The sequence below is a fragment of the Ambystoma mexicanum genome, chromosome 13 (assembly GCF_040938575.1).
Source record: "Ambystoma mexicanum isolate Mex_15411 chromosome 13, UKY_AmexF1_1, whole genome shotgun sequence".
NCBI lineage: Eukaryota > Metazoa > Chordata > Amphibia > Caudata > Ambystomatidae > Ambystoma > Ambystoma mexicanum.
Window position 1 is genome coordinate 732,946,560 of NC_090938.1, and position 12,410 is coordinate 732,958,969.

A 12,410-nucleotide genomic window follows, 5' to 3' on the forward strand; every position below is an offset into this window, starting at 1 on the left:
CCGGTTTTGTTCTGTTTCTTCACCATAGCAGAGACCTTTGCTTTCCCTTGATCCCATAAGGGCAGAGAGCCAACCCAGGACACATGTAAAGGTGGGGACACCTTACAATGGGCACTTGAAATTAATTCCTGGACACTCTACTGGGAATGCTACCACACAGAGGGGGATCATTTATGATTGCTCTTGGTGACATCTAGGCTTGCTAAAACCAGAACTTTGTATCCGTGAATAAAAAAAGAGAAAACACAACTCTGGCTCTCCAGGAACTGCATGATAAAAGTGCCAGTTAAGCAAGACTGATCTGAGATCGGTCTCTCAGAAGAAGGCTAGAGTTCCTGCCATCCCAACACACTTGGCACTACAATGCAGCACAAAAAGGGCACCAACAGGCACATTAAAATGCTAGATGAATATCACTGCAGTAAATAAATAATAGCAATACAAATAATATCTGGTTTCCTATAGAGAGCACTTGGTGGCAGCGGTCCCACCTTATAACATTCTATATATAACTTACTGTGGTGTCTGGAAAAGTATGTCACCCCCTGATTTTCCCGAAAGCAACCCAGACTTACCCACAGCCATGACACACATCTTTTCGGGTACCTGCAGCTCTTACAGACCAGCGCAGGCAAACTAATTCACCAAACCCCCCAGCAGTGTTAATTTATCTACAGTAGCTATTGAGGGCCAGGTATTTCAACAGACCCGACAGTATACAGGGCGATGCTGAAACCAGTGCTTATAGAAGAGGATACGATAATTGTCGACTGGCCAGAGGATGATAGGCAATACAGGGTACACAAATCAATGACTAGCCCGGCTCCCATCTATTAGTGATTTGCACAAACCACCAGAGGCCCACTGCTTGCTGCTCCTCTAATATGGATGCATGCATAATGCAGCCTGCACCCAATCTCCCGCCATTCTAGAAGCAAAGATAAACGGGGCGCTGCCTTCCCCTTCCCAGCCCACAACATGAAGTACCCAAAGTGGAGAGCATTACCCTTCTGAAGGACACCACATAGAAAGTATCTTCTCGCCGATCGATTGCATCCATGAAGTCGTTGTATGTCTGATCCGGCCGGTGGTAGACCTGCAGCTGGCTGGACGGTTCCCTGAAAGAGATACAATGTTACACAAATCAGAACATAGCGGGACAATAACGTAGAAGGCTCAAATGAGCATGGAAACACCAATTTGTGCCATGATGGGGAGGACATTCCTTAGGGTACATTATTGTCAGTTTTGGGAAACAGCAGGGATCCTGGGTTGTGAGACCGACTATTGTAGGATAACACTGCCAATGACATCTCCGAGTAGCTTTGTTTCACTTGCATAATGGCAGACACAAACTCTACTGTAGCTAAGGTCATGATGGGGTGAACTGCTTCCAGAGTCGTCTTCAAGTTGGGACTCTTTTTTACATTAATGGCAACAATTAAACTATTCCCAGGTCTCCCGTAGAAGCGGAATGTTCTCATGTTTCTCCCAAATGCGTGTTGCACCCCCACTGTTTTCCCACACAGTCTTGTTGTACAATAGTCCAGGATAAACTAAGATGTTAAAGTGGACGCTGTCTGTTTCTGTCCTCTCCCAGCATCTAATGAACTTGTGGTGCCATTACCAGTCTCGACATTAAACAATATCTCTGCTCCCTTGAATGGGGATCGTGAAATTGATGTGTGACACTTAACCGGATCTCAACTCTGTTGAATCAGAGCCCAAGCGATGAGGGTGTGTTCTTGCAGGCTAGGGCTAATCATGCCAAGGGCTCGGGGGTTGACAACGGCACAGATTCAGCCTTGTTTAGCATCAGAGGTTAGGGGAGTGTCTCTAACTTGGATTTATTTTTGCATGTAGGCAATGTTCAGATTAACCCTCTTTCAAGATTCATGGGATGCCAAGATAAGGTTCGGGATGACTGGTCTCTTTAACTCCACTCTGTCATGGTCCGGTTCAGAAATGATCTGCAGTAGTAATAGGAAGGCTTCTGCGCACCTCAACTAGATTCATAAATCCTGTTGCACCAAAGAATAGTGTCCCAGAGAACGATGAAGACTCCAGAATGTGTGATACACAGGTTTATGGAAGGGCGGTGTAGTCATTTATCCGGTATGGAGGGATTATATAGAAAACAAAAATGAAAAAATAACAAATGAAAAAAACAACCAATTCCAAAATAACTCAATTTGAAAACAAACAAAAAATGAGGTTGTGAGAGGGAATAGTGGTTTTGGGGGCTGGGGCAAATGTATTATTAAAAAAGGGGGGGCTTTTGGGGTGAACCCCCTAAACAACAAAAAAATGCAGTATTTATTTTGTATTGGTTATTATTTCATTAGTTATAATTGCATGTAACCCATTTATTCCACTCCCCCACCAATCATGGGCTAGAAGGTTGCTGCCCCTTAGCAGCTAAGAGAGCTGACCTCCCTTGAACCCCAATGTCCTTGGCTATACTTCTGGGTAACCCACGTACATGTATCCAAAAGGGAGTGCGCCATGGGGCGGGCTTATCTGCCAACACTGTATGAGAAAGAGGGAGAGGACCGCACAGCTGGGACTTATGTCTGAGTCCTCTTCTACTATTCTGCTTAATAAGTTACAACTGATTGTCTGATCTGGTTTCCTCTCACAGTCACCCCCAAACTAATCACACCTGCATCCCCTCCGTCCCTCTCAGTTTCCTCATCGCTTTCCCAGTTACCAACACATTGCTTTGAAGTGGACTGAAGGCATCATTAAGTGCTACACAAGAAACCCACATCCAGACACAGATTTGAAGCACAGATTTGACGCGTGTGAGCAAGCAGATCATGTCCCTCACCTGTGATGGTGCCGGAAGGGGTGCGCCGGAACATAACGCGCCAAATTCAGCAACTTCTTCTGCAGCAGCAGCTTCTGATATGTGATAGAAAGGAAACGTCATTAAGTAGGAATTGGGGACATTAGTGTGGCCTCAAAACATGCAAGGGGATTGATTGATTTATTCAATACTCCAGATGTAGCGCAAGGACAGAAACTTCAGATGGGGCCTCTAGAATGGGATGTACGCCAGGCCTCCTGAATCGGACACAATACGCCAAAGTCTCACTGATGGCGTAACAGAAGACTCACAAAGAGACCCCTTATATGTTCAGCACCCTTACACTCACCCCCCCACACCCCCACGCCCATACCCAAGTCTCCAACATTAAAGAACAGGGCTACACAGCCAGGGTAGAGACTGCTAAGGCCAGGGAAGGGGCATGGGCAGAGACATCAGGCAATGGTGGTGGAGACTGGACTGCAGCGAAGGAAGGGGGAGGGCAGCTGCAAGGAGGGTTGTGGGCTTCTGACTGCAGTAAGGACTGGGAAGGTAAGTAAATGCAGACGAGCAAAGGGGCTGTCAGGGAAAGGAAAGGCAGCAGCAGTCAGGGGCAGTATCCATGGAGGGTGAAGAAAGAAGCGACCGTGCGGAGGACTGGGTGTTGAGGGTGGCCGTAATGCCCCCGCCTAGATTGGGTAGGAATAATATCAGTCAGGGTGGGGAGATGCCACTTCACACACAAAGCTGGGCAGGACACTATTTGAAAAAAGACATCGGAGGGAGGACTGAAGTTGGCAAAAACAAAACAAGCACTAAATTCTGCCTTGCAATATTAGGATTGTGGGAGCCATGCCTTTGTCGTGCGAGTCTTTTTCATCTGTGTCGGTTTTCCAGTCTTTCTCCCATTTTGGTGGCGCCTGACCCAACCACTGAGCTCATCAGCGAGCCTAAACAGAGGAGGAAACATGCAACAAAAAAGAACAATCACACTGGTGAAGGAGAAAGTCGTTTTCATTCACACCATTGAGTTTTGATCACATTAATCTTGAAATTAAACTGTTTAAGGAAAAGGCTCTTCTATGCAGATGATGCAACTACTGCAGTATCAGAATACTGGAGAACCTGAAACCTTTCACGAGGCTGGCTTTTGCAATCCAAGGACTATTGAACGGAAGGGGGTCCTGGTATCTTGCTTAGATACGAGCCCCGTTAGACCTCAGGTATAGCCCCCATCTTCAATGGTTGGATCCCCTACTGCTGCACAAACCAGTTCAATTAGTTTGGCTTATTTGCAAGATGGGTGTCATCAGCCCGAAACAGAGCCTTTTGGGGCCAAAATTAAACGTGGAAATACTGAGTTTATCTTTGGTCTTGTCGAGGGCAATGCAGTCCCCCATGAAGAGCATGTATAATGTTATTGCAGATCCCATCTCAGATATTCAGTTGGGGAAAAAGGAAATGGTGGACTGCCCACAAACTCTTTGAGCTTGCAAACTATTAAGGAAAATACTATCCGGGATCATAATCAGTGTGACCTCCTCTTCGATTTTTGCCTATTAGTCGACTCCTTCGACAAGGTGACAATGCAGGCACACTCTGATAGGATGGATAAGTGTTGACAATTTAGCCTGGATGAAACATCTCCTGGTATTTCCTATTTAGGTCATAAAGAGTCAGCACATACAAAACAACAATTGTTTCGGAGCTAGCTCATTTCACATCTGACAGCCGCTCATCAATGGGTAGGGGAAAACCCAAAGTCAGATAATTCACAAGTTCTTCTAGCCAGGAGTTTTCGCCAACGTTAAAAATGTTGTTCTGACATGCGAAATCTGTCAGAAGACTGTGGCAACTCCAGTTCCAATAGGCCCCTTACAACCGCTATTCATTGTCGAGATTCAGTTTGAGGATAGCGAAAGACATCAAAGGCCCACTAGAAACGTCTAAATTGGGAAACCGCTTTATTCTGGTGATCATGGATCACGCCACCCGTTATCCAGAGGCGTTTCGACGTAACACCAAAAAGCAAATACTAAAACACTCTTCCTATCGCAAGTAGGATTTCCGAAGGAGATCCTCATAGATCAAGCACGACATTCATGCCTCGAATAATGCAAGAGGTCAAGGAATTGCTTTAATATCAAGACCCTAAGAACATTGTTCTACCATTACCAGACTGATGGTTTGGTTGAACGTTTTAACCAGGTGCTAAAGAGAATACTGCAGAAACAGGCAGATAAAAACTGGGATGTCGTGATACCCTGGGTAGTGTTCGCAACCCGGAAAACCCCACAAGCTTTGCTGGGATATTCTACATTTGAACTACTGTATGGGAGGGAACCCCGGGATGTTTTAGATATGCTAAATTTCCTAAACCTCTCAGAAACTGAGAACCGATATGGTACTGGTGAGAGAAAACGCATCTGGGACAAGCTCAAGAGCATCAGCGAGTGGTCTACAATAAACACGCTGTAACCCAATCCTTCTCAGTTGGACAGTCAGTCTCAGTTCTCCTTCCCACATCAGAGAATAAGATGATTTCCAAGTCGTATGGTTCCTATAAAGTCTTGGTAAAAAGATCCCTTGAATTACCTGATTTCCCAACCCAATACACGGCAGAAAACACTATCATGTCATGTCAACCTGCCTATGTCATGTCAACCTGCCCAAGGAGTGGAAAATAGACCCCAGTATAGATGCCACCGTTACCATGGCCGCCTTCCTCACCGACTCTGATCATAGAAATGCATTTGTTTCCCCCAGATCTATCCCCTTCCCAACAGGCCGACATTTGCGACCTTCTCTTCATTTCCCCAAGGTATTTTCAGGACAGGCAGTCAGGGTTGTCAATTTCTTCCACTACATATGAACCCCGGCAGGGAAGACCATTCATTTAAATCCATACAGGATCACCCAAGCACAAAATAAAATAATCGAGAAGGCGATAGAGAAAATGCTAAGGCGGATATCATCAAGCTCCCTGAGAGTCCTTGGTCATCCCCTACTGTTTTAGTCACAAAGCCTGACCAGTCCTGCCGTTTCTGTATAGACCTCTGCAAATTAAACTCAATCTCAGTATTTGACAACTATCCTATGCCAATGATTGAAGATCTGATTGAAAAGGTGGGTTTGGCTAATAGTACAGCAGATAGGTGAAATATTTGGAAGAATTTTGCTATTGATGATAGAAGCATGAAACTTGGGGCACATATACTACGTACTGACATTTTGGCTATGTGGCCATCCCAGATTTTCCCCCGCCAACAGCAATGGTGGACATTCAAAATGGAAAATTGTTAATCTGCTCTTTTGTATGTTATTTGATGAGCCGGTCAAGTGGCACAGCGAGTAGAGCGCTCGCTTTGACATCAGTGCAGAGCCTGCGAACGCAGGTTCGAATCCCGGCAGCGCCAAACTCAGCGTTTCATCCTTCCGAGGTCGATAAATGAGCACCACACACCGTGGGTAATAATAAGCAGCGCTCAGATACCCAAGGGTTCGTAGCTCTATATAAATGCCAAAATGCCAAATGCCAAATTATGAGGTAACTTTCATATTAAATGTGATTTTCTGTAAATGTAGGTTATAAATGTGTGCAAAACATCCACAGTTCATGAAAATGCATACACAAAACAAGGTCTGTGAAAAAAGTAGTGCAATATCTTTTTTGGTTCACAAATGAAGGGGTTTGTTTGACAATTTAAGAAAAAGAAGATACAAAAATGGAGAAAGTACATAAATTGATGAATCCGTTCAAGCCTGATAATTCTAGACGAATCACAGAAACATAGTGGAACAAGCGTTTCATCTGCCAAGAAGACAATTTGGAGGTTCTTCGCTGTCCAGCAGAGACTAAACGCGATACAAAGGGACCTGGTTATAAGACGATATCCGATTCACTTGCAGGGGTTAGTAGTGTTGGGTGTTTACCAAGGACAATTAATCTGTTGTGTCTGGATGAAGGTGGACGAGGAAACATTAGTACGACAAAGCTCTGTTTCATTAATCATGCAGTTTGCACTTCAATAAAACAAAACTGCAAAGAGCAGAGAAAATGAAGATATCCCCAGCGGATAGTTCTACGAAATTCACCCGTCAAGAATGTTGAAGAAAAAAGTTCTGTGAATACAAAACCAATATGCTTTTTTGTGACATGCCTGCCCCATTGTACAGCATCTACATTTAGCCTTGATGCTTGCGTTCGTCACTCTGCCCTTAAACTAGAAGACAAACCCCTGCTTGCTAAACTGAATGCACGCAAGCTCATTACACAAGGTGCCATGTACCATATTCATTGCCTCGTTATATAATAGAGGAAGAGACAAATAACACAAGAAACAAATTTACCATGGTATTGCATTTATAGAACGTACATCATACATCAAAGATGCTTGAACAGACAATAAAGCACCCATATTTAAACTTGTTGAACTATGCAATCTATACAGCATGAGGATGAAACAACTTGGTAGTGATCTTTCAGGGCTCATACATCCCACAAACTAAAAAAACATGATGATTGCTTACTCTCCTGACATGGAAGCACACAAGCAAGGTTGCCAGGTGATGCTTATATCCAATAATGGTATTTGATCTGCCCTGATCAAAGCATGTGAATACCATGCTTCCTCTATTTCCAGACCATGCTATGTCAGTGGCCATGATTCGCCATTCAATGGATATTGTAAAGACAGCAGCTAAAGGCCTTAATCCTGGGCAGATTCCAATCATTACGTTTGGCCAGCCATTCTATGCATTGGCAAAACAAATCCAGTGGAGCTGGCCAACACCTCATGGCGAAGATCAATCCATTGTAATATTTGGTGGGCTGCATATCGAGATGGCCATTCTCAAGGTTCTTGGAAATCTCTTCAATGAAAGTGGGTGGACTGGAGCACTTGTTCGGGCTGATATTACCACAGTGGGAAGAAGCAGATTTGATTATAAAGGTTCCAATGCGACCTGTACCTGTAGGGCTCATCAAATCACAGCCAGTAGTGTCTATTTACTTCTGCAGCAGGCCTACAATGACTACAGCCAAGACAGAGTATAGGAGTCCAGTTAAGTCACTTGAATACTGATGTAAAGAAAGAAGTGATGTATGTATGGTGAGAAACCTGAAGGTATTCTCACTCCTAAACCCCCTGGATCCTCTTCTCTGGTGGCCAGGGAAAGGCTATCGCTTCTGAATCCCCAACCCTGGGGGTGGAGAAGCGAGGTAGGATCACCTAGGTGGCGGGTCCTCAGAGATTGGGAGTGGGGTGCCCACAGGAGAGACATGGTATCCCCCTTCCCCTAATTCTGACCAACCTAACCATCCCCCAACCTTACTGGGCAAGACCTCTCAACTCATTTCCCCACATTCAACATTTAGTATTGCAAGGAGGAGACAGAGTAATGAACACTACACCTTCATTTTACCACTCTGGTACTGGGACGAAGAAGATGCCTGCAAAGTATAGTGAGAGCCGGTGAGTGTTAGAGAAAGCACTTGGGCCCCGGGGTGCTCCGAATGGACTGTAAACAAGTAACAGTCTATGAAAGTTAATACAACGAATGTATATTGAATACCGAACTGAACAGAAATATGAAATTAAGCATAACTAATGCATCTTAAATGCCAAACTGAAGAAAATTATGAAATTGAACAAAACGGATGCATATTGAATACCAAACTGAATGGAACCTTGATCTTAGACATTAAATACTGAATGCAATAAAACTTTATAGGCAAAGCAAATATCCAACGACAGCCAAAGTGCCCACATGAAAGCAAACTACTGAAAAGGAGGCGCAAGTGTGATGAAGTGCCATTGAAAGTTGGGGTATGAACAAGACCCACACTAAGTGAACTTTTATGAGCGAATGCAGTGCGGCCAGGCCGAAGACTGGCAAGAGGTATGTGACACATGATGGCAGGACCAAGAGGTTGGCAAGGAGAAGCCAAAGAAATGTAAAATTGCACATAAAGCAAAGAGGTATGAAGTAAAGGTGATTTGATGCACAGGGGCAAGTGCTGAAGAACCTGTGTGGGCTGCAGAGCCTAGGGATCCTGGTGGTGTAACCTGTGATGGGTGGACCATGCAGCCTGACAACTGCGCCTACACCTGTGAGCCCTGAATAAGGAAAACCAAAGACACTGAAGCCAAACCAAGGAAACACATTATAAGTGGACTGGTGAAACAAACTAGAAGGGGGGTCAGGTTGACCTTCAGTTATGTTACACTTTTGAAAAGACAAACAAGTTTAAGTGGTGGAGCTAAAGGACTTTGGGAAGGGATCCATGAGATTTGAAGAACTGCATGTTCAGTCTTGAGAACGGAGCCCCGGGACCTCTTATTTCTATTTTTTTATTTTAACTGTATTGCTTGGAACTTGGGGAAGGGAACCCAGAGGATTGTTAAGGATTGTATTGCCTTGAATTTGAGAAAGGTAATCCCGAGACTTTTGTGGAACTTTTTTGAACATGAAGAAGGGGAGCTGAAAGAGAGCTGGGAGAAGCTCAAAACCTTGACTTGAACACCATGTCCTTTGTTATTAACATCCATACACATTGGTTAGCTTCAGTTGTGAGGGCAAGAATAGGTTTTGGACACAGACAGAAAAGTTAAACACTTTGACTCAGACATTCCTTAGTTTCGTTCGGGTAGGGAAATCCCATCTTAGCATAGGCAAGTTAGACCTTCTATCATTGTGATGTCAAACTGGATATTAAATTATGCCTCCTATTGTAAACGATTGTATGTATATTGGCCTACGCCAAGTTGCTTAAAACTGTACGCGAATAACTCTCTACAGCAAGGTCTTGACCTTAGAAATTGATGTAGGCCGCCATCTTGAATCAAACCACCATTTTAGGTTCTCTTGCTGTGTAAAAGTCACCCTGTACATCAAAATGGTGGACGATGCCATTCCGAATAGAATCTAGGTCGTCTTGACCTCCATACAGCTAATGTATAACTTGCCAAAGGCCACTTGTTAGGGTCGTGAACTGAGACCTTGTCCTTCTGTTGACCTGCATGTAAATGGATTACCTGTATCAATGGAACTGATCTATGCGCATACTGATGTATATATTAGAAGATTGACCTGGCAGAGACCCTAGACCAGTAATACATTCATGGAATGGTTAACCCGCGAAGGGGTTGGACAATAGGCTGGAGAAATGTATAAAAGCCTGAATGTCCCAATGTACAGTCTCTCACTGAATACATCGAACCCCGTTGAAGTTCGTTGTGTAATACTGAGGGCCGATAGCTATCCGATTTGTCACTGACTTTGTCATTGCTTGACCTTAAAATAAAGTACTTTGTGTGTTCCTTTGTAACCGGTGTTTGGTGTGTTTCCTTTGGGTTTCCCGGCCTCATATTATTTTTCTCTTTTCACAGTGACATTTAAGTTAATAAATATAGTTTGTTTTCACGTTATGTCTGTTGTCTGTGTCTTGCTTCATGAAGCCTTCACATTACTCGTTTTAGATTCTGGTACATCATTCTAAAACTACAACTCATTTTGATGACTTTTGTAAGAGGATTCGAGAAGGAGATTTCCAGCTCCTTCTAGAGGCGCTATCCAAGATTGTTCCACGTTTCTTTTCCTCGACTATACGCACTATGCACAATGGATTCCTGTACCCTTATGTGATATGGTTTCACTTAAAAAGCATCACTCTAACACCGTTGCAGAAGCAAGGTTTGTCACAAAAAAGTCAAAGCATGTGTTCTCTGCTATTGCCATTGATCAGGCAAGTGAACAAAGCATCAGTCAAAGATGTTGGAGGAGCTGTAGGCCTGCCGGAAACCCCCAACAGCTCTGCACCGTTGGATGGTCTATGGTCCAATGATGGCCTGCTTAGTTGAATTTAATTCTATAAAGACGAAAAGATGGGAAAAAGATGAGCGTCACCACAAGGCCAACAAGCATTCACAGATGGCTTTTGCAAAAAGTATCAAGTCGCTTACTCGTGCAATACAAGATATTGAAACCAATTTAGTGAAACCACCTGTGAGCTAATTGTACTTCAAAGCAGAAGTATAGAACATCCAGCAGTTGCAGACGCATTGCTAAATATTGAAAAAACTGGAGTTGATCAGCATGAGTTCTATGTCAGCGAAAGGCTTATTATTCAAACGAAACGTTTTGAAGATCCTATTAAGCGGAATAACCTCCACCTCTTCAACCATCCTCCAGTTTGTGAAAAGTCAAGTAAACAGTTACAACCGACATCGCAGAGGAATGACTACTCACTATTTTCTGGACTCTACATTGCATCACAGATACAGAATGGAGATCTGGATGATTTCCTTAGACACGAAAACCAAGCCTGTCCTCCAGCACCGTCGAAGTTGGGGAGTCTTAACTGGAACAAAGTCTGATTTATATATTTGACTGGAAGAACTCTCACCCCAAAAAGAAATGACTTCCAAGCAGCCTAAATGACCATCATTGACGGTGCTGCAATTGTCAACATGCTGCAACCAAGATTTGTGAAAAACATTAGAAGATTATGCCAGTACTGTTTTCATACCCTACATCAAATCTCAGCTTCAGTATGTTGCAAGGCTAGATATCATCTGGGATGTGTACAGGCCTGACAGCTTGAAGAGTGACACACGCAGGAAAAGGGCAAAAGGTGTTCGGCAATGTGTTGAACCAAGAAATGCACTTCCTAAAAATTGGCAGGATTTTCTCTGGGTTGATGAAAATAAGACTCAATTGTTCTCTTTCTTGCCAAAAACCTTAACAGCTATTGACATGAACAAGGAGGTAATTACCACAAATTGTACCAATGTTCTTTGTATAAATCATCAAGTTATCTTGGGACTGTCCCCATTGCTCACAAGAAGCAGACGCTTGCATCCTACTCCATTTATATGATGCTGTGCAGCAAGGATATGACAAAATCGAAATACAACTGTGGACACTGTGAAAGGCCAGAAGAAGGAGGCGGACAAAGTCCTGCATTTTTAACTAGCACTTTATTAAACCTATTTAAAAAAAAGGCCCATCTGTCCCTTTAAAAAGGTGAGGGATTTCCTCCCTAACAGAAATCTAACTATGGTGCTCATCATCAGTGATGTTGTCGAAATCAAACTAGTCCTTCGTCCTTCCAAATACTAACAGAAAATGACCCTTTCTTATTTGCTTGTTTGTGGGCGTGGGAGGGGAATGGGGGTTTACAGGTTTTGTGGGATAAAATGTGTGACGGATGAAGAAGGCCTTCTATAAAGACATACAGAAACTATAGAGGGTGGACAGTAGCTTCAACGCATGATGGCTCCAATTCAGATTGTACACAGACCATGCTGACCTGGAATGTCCACGCTCTGAATTCCACTGCAAAACGCAAATCTGTACTTGCGAAAATTGGTAGATTTCTCCCCTTTAGTAGTTTGTTTTTTTGCAGGAAACCCAACTATGCAGAAGGGATGAAGAAAGGTTTGCACATAGGTGCTTTTTGTCTGTTTTTTGTGCCTCTAGCAGTCTCAAGAAAGGGGTGTAGCAATCCGTCAATAAATCAATCCCCTTTGGGAGTTCTGGTGTGTTGAGTGACCCTAATGGGAGATTCATGGGGGTTAGGGGATCGTATATGGGGAAT

At 43.7% G+C, this 12,410-nt stretch overlaps 1 protein-coding gene across 1 annotated transcript in view; it reads right to left on the bottom strand.

Moving 5' to 3' along the window:
• ATF6B (activating transcription factor 6 beta) overlaps positions 1 to 12,410 on the bottom strand; it is a 240,442-nt gene that overhangs the window by 30,468 nt on the left and 197,564 nt on the right. The window contains exons 12-14 of the mRNA XM_069634975.1: positions 3,666 to 3,759; positions 2,831 to 2,904; positions 1,007 to 1,118 (exon numbers count right to left, since the gene is read on the bottom strand). Of these exons, the coding sequence (XP_069491076.1) occupies positions 1,007 to 1,118; positions 2,831 to 2,904; positions 3,666 to 3,759 (280 nt within the window). The remainder of the gene's footprint in view (positions 1 to 1,006; positions 1,119 to 2,830; positions 2,905 to 3,665; positions 3,760 to 12,410) is intronic.